Genomic DNA, 17,254 nt, shown 5'->3' with positions numbered 1-17,254 from the left:
CCATCTAGAGTTGCTGTTAGCAATCTGAGTTAAGATCATAAAAGCTATTGTATACTTTGCTAACTACCATTGAGGTCAAAATGTAATGAGCATGTTGACATGCAGATGTAATCAGCCATATCGAGGCATTGGACGTAAGTACTATGTTTTCTCGTCATACCTACCTTGCTCATATGATACTGACACTTGAGGTAGGGTTAGTACAGAAAGCTCTGTCTGATAGTAGCTTATTAAATACCATTGGTATTAATGGAAAAGATTGATAGCTGACAACTTTTATTGGTATCACAGAGACGTAATCTGCCAGTATTCTACACCATATTAAAGGTAGTATTTTGCTATGATAGCAATGCTAATACTGGTATCAGAACAGCTCTACAGAGAACCACCTTGAAAATCCAACAATACATTAAGCCGTGAGTTTATCAGGAAATCTCTGTCATATAGCTCAGAAAGAGGAGCTGAACCATGGCGCTGTGATCCATTGGTAATTCCAGCCACGGGGTGTTTTGTAAGAGCAGACAACCTGAGCTGTGACTCTGTTCTCTTGTCTAAAATAACCCTCTGATGAGACTTATTGATGTTGAAAGTTCAAGTGGTGATTATTTAACTTTTACACAAACTTAAACATAAAGCTTGAACTGAAGCCCTGACTATTCTGTCTCACAAGCACCATGAATTATTCCCTGACACCCCACACCCTCACCCCCGCTGATTGTGAATAATTGAGCTGTTTGTATTCAACATTTCCACTCTAGAAATATCACAGGTTTTCTGTTGTCAATCCAGCATCATGTTTTGATTAATTATAGTAAAGCGTACATACCATGTGTAAGCCTGATTGATCGATCACTGTAATCTTCCGAGGGGTGTTTGATGGACAGGTTCTCATCTTGACTGTAATCCATTTAGTCGCTACATGACTGTAAAAGTAACCGCCTCACGCCTTGAATAAATAGCATGTTCTGCTTGCAATAGACATTCTTCTTCCCTTAGGGTTTCAGAGCAAACAACTATTTTACCTCAGTCTTAGCTCTGTTAGAATTCAGAGGCCAAATGCAATTCAAACAGCCAATACTCTGAACATTACGTGCTATTCTCTGATCTTCTGAATATTGCAGCTGTTTATGTATCAGTCTTCCCATGTATGCACAGATAGATCATAAGCAAAAATTGATTATACTATGATGTTTTTTCAACACCTAAACCTCATCAAATGCAGTTAGTTTAAACAATAATAAAGTGCTAAAATAAGCAGGCACACTCTAAACAGTGTGTGATAAAGGGGCACAAGACACATGTAAACATAATTGTACATAATATCAGCAATAAGACACTGAAACAGTGTGCTACTTTCTTCTGTTGTTTTTTTTCCCACCTGCTGTCTTTCTGCATCATGATTTCTACTGTGTTTAGCAATGTGTCTACAATATGCAATTTCTGTGTTACTGAGTAGCTCTTACAGCTAACATTTGTTTTCTCCATGAGAATTTTGCACTCCAACTTGCTACCAGGACAGTAGTTGAGCTGTCAACCTGCAGCATCGATGGCAATGAAGAACAGATCCATATCTGAAAATAAATTAATCAGAAATGTGTACTTCGATGAACGTTAACATGAAGAATGTCATTTATTTTTTGCCATAATTTCTCCTAAACATATCCTGCTAGTACTGGGACACGTAGAACAAATAATCATCACACTCAATCACTACAACCCTCACACAATGTAGCTTCATACTCTGTGTTCTCCAGAGAAGCATTTCAGCACCATGGACAGCACACATTAACCAACAGGAGACTGTGCTCTGTGCGCTAAAGCATGAGTTGAACTACAAGTACAGTATTGACAGAATGTGGTAAATGCCTGCCAGCACCTTTCACCCAGATTGTTGTTACTCACTGCAGCTATATGGGGGCTTGACCTTGAACATTTATGTGCTCTTAGTAGCATGCTGACATTTAAGGGAAATCCCAAAATGGAAGAATAACACAGAGTGTGGGGTCTGGGTTTTCTTCTTTGTACAACCCTTTACCCTTTTTTCTTTATGTACCTTCAGACTGTGTTTTGTTTGGTTTCAGGCTGAAATGATAGCTTTGATAACAGTGACACTACAAGAGTTATAGCAAACATCACAGAAAACACCAGCTTCTTTTGATTAATTATAGTAGTGCATATATAGTACTTAACAAATTTATTAGACCACCTGTCATATTTGTCTCAGAGACCATCCAGCATCATGAAGTGCTGTAAAGCAGACTCTTTCATTGTCAGTGAGCTCTTGACGTTTTACCATTTTGAACAGGAATGAGGGATTTCAAACTGAATTCACCTTTTTATACCCAAATTTGAGCCAGCTCACTGGGCTTCTCTGAGAAGTCAGTAATTAATCAAGCATAACATTCAACCACTAAAACTTATTTTTCTGTTCAAGAATGCATGTAAATAACTATAATTTGACATATTATTAAAAAAAATTTAATGTGCTTCACTATTTTTCCATTTTTTTGGTAAATCAGTAAATTTGAAAATTCATGGATAACAATAACAATTATATTTTAGCATAAAAAATATCATTTGGGTTAAAGAGCTTCTACATGTTGATGTATTAACCATTGCAGAAACATAGAAAATGATTTGGTAATTACTAATGCTGTGGCATAAACCTTACTTTGGGTGGTGGTCTAATAAATTTGTTATATACATATATATATATATATATATATATATATATATATATATATATATATATAAGCTTCACTTTTGTACAAATGAATGGGACAGAGATGCATTGCTCATTTTGATATAAAGTCAGTCTTATAGACAAACATCCTTTCATCTGCAGTTAAAATACCTCAAAGCCTGCTGCGCTCCCTCAATGTTTACCTGAGATGATTTATGGTATTTCAGGGCATTCTTCATTCACAGTGTGTGTATGTGTGACTGTGCGTGTCTAAAATTATCTACAGTATTACCTTCAAGTGTCAGCGGTGTGTTGAAAGCAGTTCAAGTTTTAAAGACTACAGTAGGAGTGCTTTGATGTCTGAATATTTATTTAGCGAGTTTATTCCTCCAGGAAAGACTGCGACATATGGAGGAAATTATTTCACAGGAGTTTAGTGTAGCTGTTTCAGTGGCAGTGGGCTGATTGTTTTTGATTGTGTGAACACCTGCGTGCCTGTTTGCATGGGCCTGATTATGTCTTGTTCTGCCTGTGTCTGTGTTTGTGTGTCCTTTAAATGGAGAGAAAGTAAGTCTCTGGAGGGATAGATGGGTCCACTTTCATCCGTCCAGCCCTTTCACACACACATTCACACTACTGCAGTCTTTAATACCTCATCTCCATTTTTATCCTTTGCTGAACTGTGTGTGTTTTCACCCACATGTCTCCTGACAGTTTTGTGCTCTGCCTATCGATTTGCCCCAAAGCAGCTCCCCATGCCTCTCTGTCTCTCTTACACTCTTCTCTTTTTTCCCCTCTGTTTTATTATCATACGCTGATAGCAGGGTTAGACTGCATTGCAGTTTTTAATCAGTGGAGAGATACCCTGTCTGACTACACAAGCTTTTTTTTTGGACAAACTGCAACACACTGTGTAATTGCTGTTTGTCCTATAGTAATGTGAATGTGACTGCGTTCTTGTACGGCTTTATAAACTTTGAAAGTGATGACTTTGACTCTGTCTTCCTAGTTTAAGACTAAGAAAATAATTTAGATCCTATGCTGGGCTGTTAAAAAGTCTTTGTGTGCATCTTGGGGAAAAAAGGCCAATGTCAATGCAGTAAAACACCCATAATTACTCCATAATGCCTTCTAATGCAATAAGGGGTCGTAAAATTTGATAACACCCCTCATGAACAAACACAGCAGTTGGAAAAATGTGATAAACATTTATGGTATCACTTTACACACATGTAAACACAAGCCCCCACACCCGCTGAGGTTTCTACTCTTTCCTGTGCTTGGAAGTAAGAAGGTTGTTGTTGAGTGATAATGTTGCTGCTGGTGAAACACCAATTGTCATGTTTCATTTGCTTTATTCCCATTGCTTTTTTTCTCACTCCCAGTATCTCATTGTATCATTTTACTAAAAGCAAGGCTACTCATAGTCACAGTGGGTGAGCATGTAGCATGTGTTTGGCATAATTTACTAGCTCTGTTTCCAGTGCCAGCAGCAAAAGAAAACAAAATATTTTGAAGCTTGAAATTACAGTGTGAGTCAACTGCTTTTGTAGTTGTGTTCACTTCCATCCCTCAGTGGTCTCAGTCCAACAAGATACATCCTACATGTCATTGTGTTTACTGTTGACCCTTCAGAGCAGCTTTGACATTTAACAAATAAATGGGTGAGGGGTATGTTTCACTAGATTGGTCCTTTTTCCCGGGTTCCATATCTACATACTTCAAGTTAACTGTCTGTGTCATGGTAGTGCTTGTTGTACTTCCTTCTTCAGTCATCTGGCTTCCTGATTGTCTATTGTTCTCTTCCATGTGGCAATTCACAGAGTACATGCTTGGCTGTCCTCTGTGTTCCCCCTCACACAATAGGTTTTCTGATTGTACATATACAACCCTCTTCCATATTTTATTCACAATAGAGCAACATATAAGATGCTGAAACCCAGACACTGCAATACTTAATGAAAGATATCAGCAGATTTTGGTTTTTATGGCAGCAACACGTTTCAAGAAAGTTGTCCAATGTGCCAGATGTTTTTATTGGACTGCAGGCAGGCCAGTTCAGCACCCAAAATCTTATACTGTGAAGCCATGCTGTTGTGATGGATGCATTATATGGATTAGCATTGTCTTGCTGAAATATTTCTTAAAAATTCTAAAACCTTTATATACTTTTTAGCATTGATAGTGTCTTTTCAGATGTGTCTGCTGCCCATGCCATAAGCACTAATGCAACCCCATACCATCAGAGATGTAGATTTGAACTGTGTACTGACAACAAGCTGGATGGTCCCTCTCCTTTTTAGTCCACAGGACTCAGCGTCTGTGATTTCCAAAAAAGATGTCAAATTTGATTAATCTGACCACAGAAAAGTTTTCCATTTTGCCTGAGTCCATTTGGATGGGCTTTGGTCCAGAGAAGACAGCAGAGTTTCTGGATGGTGTTCGCATATATTATGACACAGCTTTAACTTGTATTTGTGATTGGCCAAGCTAACTGTGTTGACAGACAATGATTTTGACACATGGAAAGTCACTTAAATCATCGTTCTTATCCATTTTGATGCTCGATTTTAACTACAGCAGATCATCTTGAACATATCTACATGTTTAAATGCATTCGCTGCTTCCATGTGATTGGCTGATTAGACATTTTTGTTAATGAGCAGTTATAAAGCTATGCCTAATAAAGTGATCAGTACATATTTGAATAACAGTTAAATAATGGCTGTACAGAGGGCATGCAATCTAGCTGAAGCAATAGAGCTCATTCTTACTCTGATTGAAATACACTGTGGTCTTTCTTGTCCTTTAAAATAAAAAGTTGAAGAAATTCATACATTAATAAAACATATCAATGTAACCCACCTGGAAAGCTGGAATGGCTTCAAAATAATTCATAATTTTATTTAATTTTATTTAATTTTGCTCTAGGTTTTAGGTACCGGGGACTCGTTTGGGACTTGACTTGGACTTAGGTAAAGTCAGAGTCTGGACTTGGAACACTAGGGACTCGGAACTAGACTTGGTTTGGTGACTCAACTCCAACACTACCTTACACCACAGAAAAATCAGACAAGACAGTCTATACAGCTATCAAATAGTTGGGCCTTTGCTGACTTTGGTCAGAAGGTGGGTGGCTGGGTGGGTGGGAGGCACTTGTACACAATCGCCAGTTCTTTTGTTCAGCCCAAAATCTGCCTGATTATCTTGTAGTGTGTACCCTGCAAAAGCAATGTTTGGATGAATGAGTGAGAGGGGGAAAAGTCATGTTTGAAAGCATGATTGATGAACAGAGAACTGCGTAGTCATGTAGATTTTAAAAAGTCTGTGAAAGGATTGAACATTCAGACGAACAGGCAAGTTTTTTCAGTGTGTATTTATATTTCTGTCATCTGATTAACTGAGTGACCTAGGATTCACTAATTTTTTTAATGCACTACTCTGTTAATTGTTACTGTGTTAACTAACAGCCTCCTCCCTCTCTGCCTCCTTCCTACCTTCCTCCCTCCTCTCTTTGCCCTCCTGCCCTGCTGCTCCCTGGTCTTTGTACAGCACCACAGAGGAAATGTTTATTTTAATCACTAGGCATAATTAATTACCATCCTCCCTTGTTAAGAAAATAAAAGCCTCACAGCCACATAGTAATTGGCAGCGATGTAATATGTGGTCTACTGTAGGTGAGTTCTGATGAGTGTGCACACATCTGTGTCTGCTTGAAACAGACCCTGTGGTATGTTGGTGTGTGAGAATGGTGTATGTGTGCATGTGGAGTGCAATTCATATTTCATTTTGAGGAATATAACATTCATCAGAAAATTACCAGGCAGCCCTTGTCTTGCATACCTTTAAAAATGAAAAGATAATGAACAAATATGGTGGTGACATTTTACCAAATACATCTAGAAAGCACTCAGTATTCATGATAGTATTGCATTATTAGTGATGAACAGGCTCTGGGTTGCAGTTTACTTTCAGTGATGGATTTGAGAGCTTTAGATTACATTGAGGGCTTTTTAAAGGTAGTTAAGATTCCATTTCTGTTTCCATATGACCTCCATTTCCAGAGGGTCCTGAGCTTTAGCTCTGCTCATTTATCTCTCCATCCCCCCGTCATAAAGCGCCTCACTACACCTCTAAGCATGGATCTGATCTGCTACCAATTATTCCTATGTGCTGGTACTTATAAATAAGATGTTTATCCTCACAGCTGTCTCAGAATCAATGCTGGCATGAGATTGTTAATTAAGAAAGCCAACTAATGCTGGTTATTGCTTAGGGGCGTGGATTCAATTTAGTTCACTTGTACAAGAAATAAGGAGTTTCTTTACTCATTAGAGGAAGTGAAAGATTATCAGTCTTAATAATGTTTAATACCTAAAGTAAATATGTTTATCAAAACATATTGTGCCTCAAACCTGCAATCAGTTGTCATAAAACTTTTGTTTTTATGCAAAGATTTATGGTAATCTACAGTGCAGTGTATGGTTGATTAAAGTTCAACTAAGTTTGTGTTTTTTCATTGCCACAAAATTAAAATTTCTGAAAATATATTCATTTTAAGGTATAAATAGATTTTTAAAATGAATAGAGCAGATATTTTTTTCTCACTTAAAAAATCATTGAATAATGACTTTCTAAAAAATGATGTTAAACTCCCTCTTGGTTTGTTGTTCTCAGCTCCATGTTAACACTTCTTCAGTTTGATTATGCTTTGCTCAGAGGTTCAAACATGTTTTGTACATGACCCCTTTCCTCTCCAACTATAAGTCCTGCCACCACATGGAGGATAAGATGGCTTCACCCACTCAGGATCAATATACAGAGGAGGACAAAATTATAAGCCCCCCTATGAAAATCTCACTTTTTTAAGTATTTCCCAAGTGCTGTTAAAGAGTGCTAGACATTTTCAACACAGCTTTTCAGACCTCCTAGAGTTATCTCAGAAAAAAATTGCTTATACTCACAAAGCACAACAAGGATATACAAAGTTATCAGCGTTTCCAAGTTTCAACAACTGGAGTGAGACGTATCATCAAGAAATTCAAAGAGAGCCACACAGTACAGAACCAGACTGGCAGTGATAGGAAGAGAACTATTTCAAAAACTCTGGAAGGAAAAATAGTGAGAGATATGTCTTAAGACCCCAGAACAACTGCCAAGACACTTGTGAATGACTTTGACAAGTCAGGAATTGTAGTTTCAAAAAAACAATAGCTAGAATTGACTGTGAAGTTGCAGACTAAGAAAGCTCCACTCCAGCAGAAGAGACACCTTCAAGCAAGACTGAAGTATGCTAAAGACAACCTGGAGAAGGATTCTGAATACTGGAAGCGTGTCCTTTAATCAGAGGAGACCAAACTAGAGCTCGTTAGCCATAGAGACGTTGCTTATGTTTTTAGAAAGAAGGGAGAGACATATAATCCCAAGAACACTGTCCCTATAGCAAAACGGCTGAGGGAGTATTATACTGCGGGGATGCCTCATTGCGTCTCGAACTTTTATAAAGATGGAAGGAATCTTGAAGAAAGACGGATATCTGGAGATTTTAAAGGAAAAGCTCAATCAGTCAGCAGCAAAACTGGGGCTGGGTTGTCACTTTGTCTTCCAACACGACAACAACCCAGAACATACGTGGCTCCTGGTGAGGAACTACCTCCCGAAGACCAAAATGAACGTTAATGAATGACCTGCACAAAACCTTGACTTGAATTCCACTGAAAATCTGTGGGTTGAACTAAAGACCAAGGTCCATGCCGGGAAACCATCAAATTTGAGGGAGCTTGAGAGATTTGCGAAACAAGAATTGGCTGAGATTTCTTAAGGAGATGAGTCTGAGACTTGTTGAGAAGACTTTGTTCAGCCAGAATTTTGAAATATAAGAATTAAATCATCTTTAGGCTGCATATCTGAACAGAGACAAGTTCAACAAAACAGTAGATTTGTGCTCTAAAAGACATGTTGTACCTTAGCATTTGCACATTTAGGGGACTATACCTTCCTCTAAACATCAGCAGTACTAATATTAGGATCATCATAACTGTCATCTTGTTATTTTGATTGCCAAATTGTCTTATCACTTCCTCAACTTTTTGCAAACAAATTAACTTGAAAATACTGAATAATTCTCTCATCAGACTCCTATCATACAAATAGAAATGTAATAGGACAAACTCATCACTCCTGTGAGGAGTTTTTTGCTGAATACGCAGCTAACTCTAATTAATATTGTTGCCTCTTCATGAGCTTCAAAGCATACAAAGCCTTCAGAAAAAAGACTGACTATTAATGTCTCCAACTGCTGCTGCTAGACATTTAGATAAAGTAATTAATAGCACAGTGTTGTTTTAAAGTTTCCAAAGGGAAATAATTGCAGTGAGTTGATCCATTTGTCTGTTAAAATGAAGGATTCAACACAAACACTGTTCACATACTTACCTACATTAGTACTAATACTACTACAGATTTGTCCCCAAGGGTTACCAAAGTCAACACAGGGTCATCGTAGCAACTTCAGTTTGAGCAGATGACTGAATGTAATCGTGGAAAACTGAGCTTAAGCACTCAATATGTTATTGTGGTGCAAAACTCTACATTTTATTTCTCCTGCTTTTGCCAAGAAACTGGCGTATGGTGCTTTATTCTCTGTTGAGAGCACAATAGCCCTCACTGTATGAAACACCTTGGCCCTCTATGCTCAATTTTTTGCTTGTATTTCATGTTATTTTTTTAATTCAAAAGCCAATTAAATGCAGAGGTTTTCCACATGTGTGGATTCAACTCGAGGTTAGCATGCTGTCCTTGAGAAGAATCCACAGTTAAAGCTTTTGAACAACATTTGGATTGTGGTCTTAAGTAATTTATAAAAAAGCATCTTTATGCAAGCATATTTATGTGTTGTTGTTGCCTCTTTAGGCATCTTTACTTAACCCTTTAAAGGTCTAATTTGTACAGTAGATGTCACATTTAAACACCAGTCTCTCAAACCAAATAAAGCTTCCTTTTGTCTGATTTTTCCATCAGTCCTCCTTGAATTGGGCTGTTGCAACAAAATTTTGCCATTGTATCTCAATATACAACACCTGTGAGTGGGCGGGGCCATCTCTCTTCTCCTAGTTGGTGGAGTGTCGTAATCATTGGGATAAAAGAACTGAGAACAACAAACCCAGAGGGTTATTATAAAACAACTCCTTTTTGAAGTATGTAATAAATATCTACTTTATTGATGGATAATTGTAAAATTTACATATATGGGTAGTTTTCCATCATAAATTTGAGTCTTTTGCAGTGGGTTTTTCTGCAGTGATAGATTTTCATGGATGTTTTCCTCAATAACCAAGCTTTCTACATCTGTTAGGTCTAAAAAATGTTATTTATTGGTGCATTTCCATGAGTTCAAACTTCCCTGTTATTTATTTATTTATTTTAATTTCAACATCATCTTCATTAATTCTTTTAATCTCACATTTTTATCATATTTCATTTGAATGCCTTCTGCTGTCTTTAAATGCTTTTAATGCTATAAATGTTCTGTTTATACTCTGTAAAGCACTTTGCTCTGTGTTTAAATTGTGCTCTATAAATAAATGTGTCAAACTTGCCTTTACACAAATACATTATTTAAAAGAAAAGAAAATCAAATTGAAAAGTTACAATAGAAATTCGCACTGATACGTAAACACTGATTAGAAAAATACTGCTCCTTTGTTTTTTCCCCAGGATTATTTTTTTCTTTATATAGAAACAAAACAATAAAGACAGAAGTACAACTGAATCCCATTTGAAAACCAAGTTGATGCATTGAACAAACACAAAAGTTATAAAGCATATTAAAAAACAAGGTAATATAAAAAATAAAAACACAAACTTACACATGTATCAATATATAACAAACACAAGCATGCATACCAACATACACACATGTGTATTAATAAATATGGAATATATTAAAAAAATGTAAGAGCCAATGTTGAGTTTTTATTTACAGTTTATATTGGTATATTAGAGAGTTTATATTTCACATTGTTGACCTTTCTTTAATTTTGTCTGCGCCCTCCGCAGGTAGTGAGGGTGATTGCCTATTAGTATGAGCGGCTGACACACAGCCAGAAGATGGGTCACAGCGCATATTATTATTGACCGCAGACTTTGATTGCTGTGATGTATTTTTTAGGAAACCAACCTTTGTTTTTCATTTATCTTATTTATTTTTGTAATAAACAAAACAACTTTGAATCAGCTCTCTGGGGATTTATTTATGGAAGTTTACACATATGATGAGGATGCTGTGATGATGTTCCCGTTCCACCTATGATAAAACATTAACACTGAAAAAGGTTAAAGGACAAACCTCTTTCTTTTTTTTTAAGTTTTACTTTGTGAGCTTAGCTTTAGCTACTTAGCTACATAGCTACATAAGTTTTGTAGCTACATAACCTACATAGCTTCGTTATCTATAGCTAAGTTAGCTTTAGCAATGTGAGCTTTAGCAAATGTAGCTAAAGCTAACTTAGCTAACTCACATAGATATGTAGCTTACGTGCTTTGTGAGCTGGGCTTTTTCTGCATTAGCTACATCAGTTATATAGCTTATGCAGCTAACGGAGCTATTTAAACAAGTTTGCTGCGTTAGAATGTTTTCTCATAGGACAAGCTTTTTCCTGTACATACATTAAAATAGTCCATAATTAGTTCTTGTTCGCTTTTCCTTCTTGTCAGAGAAAAACACCACTAGCATCACATAGAGCACCTCTGTGATTTACTCTTTTTGACCCATCCCCCACTGGCCTTTGAATTTGCACGCAATTGCAGAGAAAGTGCCGATGTCAGCATATGATGAGCATAGGATCACACTTGTTTGTGGCCGGGCTGTCAGCCTAGACGGGACAAGGTTTTTGTTGTGTAGTCCGACATGGTATAATTATGAAAGACCAAAACAGTGTGTAGTCTGAGCCGACCTTTAGTCTAGTCTTTCTCATGGAAATTGTGTTATTGACTAACACTTTCAGTCATAGTTTTAGCAGAGTAGATTAAATAAACACCTGGTTAGACCAGATGTAACTCTACTTGCCATAATTTGTTACTGTTTTGACTGAGATCCCCCTGGCTTGATTTGGCCTTAATTTACAAACTTTGTGTATTTTCATACAGTTTCCAGTGTCCAAAATACAGTATATATTAGAATGTATTAAGACCTTTATACTGATGAAATATCACCAGGCTTTATCCATATCAGTCATATAAATCTATTCACACCATGAAGGCTGAAACTGTGTTTTATGAGCATGGCTGTGCGTGATATATATGTTTGGGAGTGTTTGGTATCTGTATGTGTGTGTGCCTGCTTGTGTCTGTGGCAGGGCCTCTCTCCACAGCAGCTTTGCCGTGGCAGGTTGTAGTTTTCCCCTCAGAAATCAGCCGCTCTCTGAACTGTAAAATCACACTAGAAGCCAGCCTTTGAGAGGAAAATTAATTACTTTCCCTCCGCCTCTGCCTCTCTCATTTTTTTCCACATTAACCCTCCCTTGTCCCTTTTCTCTCCACTTTCTAACACTCTATTTCTTGATTTTTTTCTATCTCACAATAGTTTGAAAGAAGTTTGCCACTGGTGAGGTTTTTCTTCTCCTCACTCTCATCTCAGAGTGCTTAGTTTTAAGTCTAATACAAGTGTAGATTGAGTGTTTGTGATTGCTCCCTTCATTCGCAGCCCTGTTTTGGCACAAATCCTTTGCCCACAAGCTCTACTGCAATCATTAGGTTGTCAGCTTTTGCTATCACAATCAAGAGCATGATTCATTCAAAACCAAAAAGCTGTTCTCCTTGTTCTGTTGCAGTTGAAGTGGTCACGATAAGAGAATCCTTCAACCCTCCTCAGTCAATAAATCTGGCATTTGTTGTCATATTTATTCAAAACATCACAAGAGTACAGGGATTTAAAAGAAACGGATCATTACTATAGCCTGAAGCCTTTTTGCTCAATGACCTAGGAATATCTAACATCAAAATCTTCACTGAAGGCCTTCACTTTTGGTCACAAATTGATCTGTCTGTCTCACGTCTTTGCCTTCTCTCCTCCCTTTTCTCTTAGGTTCAGATTGAAGATGTGGAAAATGAAGGGAAGAGATACACTCTCTTTCAAGAGCTGCTGGAAGCTGCACAAAAGTGGGGGGACTTTCAACTGCTCATTCTGCTTCTCCAAGCATGGCCGCCCATGATGAAAGAGGACGTGTAAGACAACTGTATTTATTTCTTTTATTATGCTTTGACTCTTAAGGTTATTTCAGTGATTAAACATTTTCAAGAAAAGGCTAACATGTTGCGAGGATTTGAAATAAAAGATCAACACAGTTTTTGTGTCAGCAGTCCAGTCAAATCAACATAGAATCCTACCATCGGTAGGTTTCTACGTCACAATCTTTATATAAAAGGTAGCTCCGGCTCTTGGTGCTGAAGCCAGTGGCCCAAACATGTAGTGCTCAAGACTGCCACAGTCCACCACCACACAAGAGCCTGCTTTAGGGGACCCTGGAGGGGGGAAATCCTCCACCTCAAAAAATCGCTCTGAGGCAGCAGTGCTGCGGGACTCTGTGTCAGTTGCTAGTAAGGGGATGTCATTGTCACTAGATCAGAGCAACTAATTTAGAACAACCTGCATTTAATTGTCTTTGTGTTTATAAATTAGATATATTTTAGTGGAGCTCCTATTACTTAGGACAAGAACAGAAACATATCTTTTTCTATCAGTAGCTGGAATATCCAAGGTTTGCCCCCCTTAGTCTTTGGTTTAAGATCTACAAACACAGGCTTTGTAAATAGTATTAGGCATATTGCTATAATTATTTTAAATGAAACATGGATTACAAATCAAAAAACTAACTGTCCAACAAACTGTATTTAGAACCATTATACCATCTGTAAAACATGATTTTTACCAAGAGTGGCAGACATTTAGGTGGCTTACTTCTGTGGTACAATAGGGAATACAAAAATCAAATATCAGTAGCATAGAAAGGTAAATAATTTATTTGGATTCAAATTAATTCAAGCATCCTAGAAAATGACAGACATGTTTATCTGTGTGCAATATACCTTCCACCCTTAAGCTCCCCTTACTTCCCAGAATAATGTCTTAAAGAACTCCAAAAAGAAATTGTGTTTTTTCAAAGTTTAGGATCAGTCCTAATATGTGGTGATCTTAATGCCAGAACTGGTAGAGAACCAGACTTCCTTGACTCTGAGGGAAATAAGCATATATCTGGATATCCCTCTTTGTACCACACTTACATAACAACAAAGACAAAGCTATGACAGTGCGGTCAACAAAATTGGCAAAGAGATACTTCATTGTTAGTCTGTACATTGTTAGTGGTAGAATCAGGCGCGATTCTCTGGGCAGATTCACATACTACTCTGTGTTAGGTAGCAGTGTTGTAGATTATGCCGTCACTAATATTAACCCAGAATATATTAGTGCATTTATAGTGTTGCTCCAACTGTCCCCATCAGACCATAGTCAAATAACCTTGTTTCTTAAAAAGTCCTTAACTCTATCTCTGAGACCAAACTTGAAGAACAGATTATTTTCTCTACCAGTAAGATATAAATGGTCAGAGGAGAGCATCACTGCCTATACCGCAGCACTAATGACCAAATCCAAAACGTGTTGGATACTTTTCTATATACCCAGTATGAGTTGAATGAGGAAAACATAAATCTGGCCACACAGCACCCTCAGAACATATTTATGAAGTTGACAAAAGAATCTAAATTAAAGATAGTACAAACATGTAAACATAAAGTAAAACAAAAGCAACATTGGATTGACAGAGAATGTGGTAAATCTAGACCGATCTTAAGAGCACTGTCAAAAAACCCCCACAAACCCCAACAACCACGAAGCTAGACTTGAATATCTCTTGGCCCTAAAACAGTACAGGAAACTTCTCCATAACAAAAAAGTAAGACATATGGAAGAAAATTAGACCAAATTGAGAAGGCCATAGATGATAACAGCTTTTGAAATCTTTGGAAAGCATTTCAGAAAAGGTGTAACACAGAGTCCAGTGCAATTCAAGACAGCAAAACCTGGAAAAACTACTTTGAAGGCCTGTATAAAAATCCAGAATTGAATCCCACTCAGACCTTAATACTGGATAATCTCAAAGAATTAAAGAGGGCTGTTAAAAACAACCAATGTGGCCTTGACTATCCTATCACATCGAAAGAATTACAAGACAAACTCAAAGCCATTCAGAATGGTAAGGCTTGTGGTATAGACAGTGTAAGCTGGGAAATGGTAAAACACAGTCATGCTAAAATTCAGTTTGCTTTGCTGAAGCTCTTTAACTTGGTGCTCACTTGTGGACATTTCCCTCTGACTTGGAATGAAGGTCTTGTTTCTCCTATTTTTAAAAATGGCGACAAATACGACCCCAGTAATTACAGAGGAATCTGTGTTAACAGTAACCTCTGCAGACTCTTCTGTAGCATCTTGAACTCTAAGATACTGTCATACCTCATTGAGCATAATGTCCTGTCCAAAAGCCAAATTGGCTTTTTACCCAACCATCAAACCTCTGACCATATTTATACCTTACACACCCTCATCCAAAAGCACATTCATAAACAACAAAAAAGGAAAATATTTGCCTGTTTTTTAGATCTCAAAAAGGCATTTGACACAGTTCGGCACAATGGCCTGTTCTATCAACTTATTCAGTGTGGGCTTGGAGGCAAAGTATATGACCTAATTAAATCTAAATACTCCAGCAACAAATGCTGTGTAAAACTGTGAAATAAAAGAACAGAAGTCTTTAAACAAGAAAGATGAGAACATCAGGGATGTAACATATCCCCTACCCTTTTCAGTATCTATATAAACAATCTTGCCACTGCTATAGAACAGTCATGTAGCCCTGGATTAGATCTTCAAGGCAAAGAAATCAAATTTCTAATGTATGCAGATGACCTGGTTCTGCTGTCTCCAACAGAACATGGACTCACTGTCAGAGAGGTTCTGTCAAGATTGGGCCTTGACATCAATTTACAGAAAAAAAAACAAAAATCATGATATTTCAGAAAAAGGCCAGATCCCAAAAATCAAAACATAGTTGTATGTTTGGAGGAAGCACACTTCAGCATACACTGGAGTATAATTACCTGGTCATAGCCATCAGTGCATCAGGGAGATTCATCTATCTTAATCCCCCAATTAAAATTTGGCTAAAATTATTCAGTAATGTTATTACTCCTGTTCTTATGTATGGAAGTGAATTGTGGGGCCCTGTTCTAAAACAGTGGCAAACATCCTGGGACTTAACTCCTACAGAAAAAATAATCTCCAGTCCTGTAAAGAGACCTTGAAGGTCCACAGAAACTGTCCAAACCTGGCATGTAGAGCAGAACTGGGGGAATTCCCTCTTTCTCTACACAGGCTCAAAAGAGCCATTAAGTTCCAGGTTCACCTAGCACAAGCTGATCCTGAATCATACGTCACCTGGCCTTTCTGAGCAACAGCATCTGCCCAGAGACCTGCCAACTTAAAAATATTACAGAAAATTATCAGCTAAAGAACCAAGAGCTTCGTCATCTCTTGAAAACACAAATTAAAATTATTGACAAAGAAAACAAATCTAAATACATTAAATATTGGCAAAATGAAATAAAATCCTACAGTAAATTAGAATGTTGTTGTCTACTGAGAAGAGAGTACCCTCTAGCTGAATATCTTATGTGTGTGAGAAACCCCAAACAAAGGAAATTTTTAACAATGTACAGACTCAGTGACCATAACTGAGAAATTGAAACAGGTCATCATAAAAACTGGAAACCTAGAGACCAAAGAATTTGTAAAATTGTGAATTGGGAAAAACTGAAGATGAAATCCACTTTCTCTTCATCTGCCAACTGTATGAAGCTGTAAGAAAGACCTTTCTGAGCCAAGTTACAGCAGCAGGATCACATGAAGAACTAACGAGACTATGTCTTGCACAAGAATCTCGACATATACACCTAGCTGCACGTTTTATTTCTGAATGTCACCACATTAGAGATATGAATAAGTTTTATACGAATCTATAACTTTGTGTTTTTTAGTATTTTGTTGTTATCAGTATTATTATTATGATTGTCATTATTAGTATTTTTTTATGTACTCTGCTTTGGCAACAAAGGTGTCAACCATCCATGCCATTAAAGCATATTTTGAACTTTGAACTTTGAATTACTGAAGAGGGCGGAGTCAGCTTTGAGCTGGGGGTTCACTCACACTTAAAGTAAATTTTAACCACAGTAACCGTAGTTTTACCTGAGTACAGTAGTTGTGTACTTTTTCCACCTCTGGTTGCAATGCCTTATGTAACCCTTATTCTGATAATTCAAATGCAAAATATTGCATACTTTAAAAAGGAAATTTGCTATACACTCAATTTGATGTCATTCTCAATATGAATAGTGTGCAAGTATGTCATAATGTAGCTTGTTGTAGCTCACAATGTTTAAAAAAACAAGGCCCGTGATTTTTTTTTTAAATCAAACTCAGCGTAGAAAAAGGTATGTTACCCACTATTTACTACT

At 37.3% G+C, this 17,254-nt stretch overlaps 1 protein-coding gene across 1 annotated transcript in view; it reads left to right on the top strand.

Moving 5' to 3' along the window:
- Positions 1-17,254, top strand: part of nbas (NBAS subunit of NRZ tethering complex) — a 313,145-nt gene that overhangs the window by 255,272 nt on the left and 40,619 nt on the right. Inside the window, exon 50 of the mRNA XM_041805537.1 lies at positions 12,768-12,907. Coding sequence (XP_041661471.1) covers positions 12,768-12,907 — 140 coding nt within the window. The remainder of the gene's footprint in view (positions 1-12,767; positions 12,908-17,254) is intronic.

The sequence above is a fragment of the Cheilinus undulatus genome, linkage group 14 (assembly GCF_018320785.1).
Source record: "Cheilinus undulatus linkage group 14, ASM1832078v1, whole genome shotgun sequence".
Lineage (NCBI taxonomy): Eukaryota > Metazoa > Chordata > Actinopteri > Labriformes > Labridae > Cheilinus > Cheilinus undulatus.
Note: the sequence above shows the minus strand (reverse complement) of the source record. Positions and strands in the feature narration are given on the sequence as shown.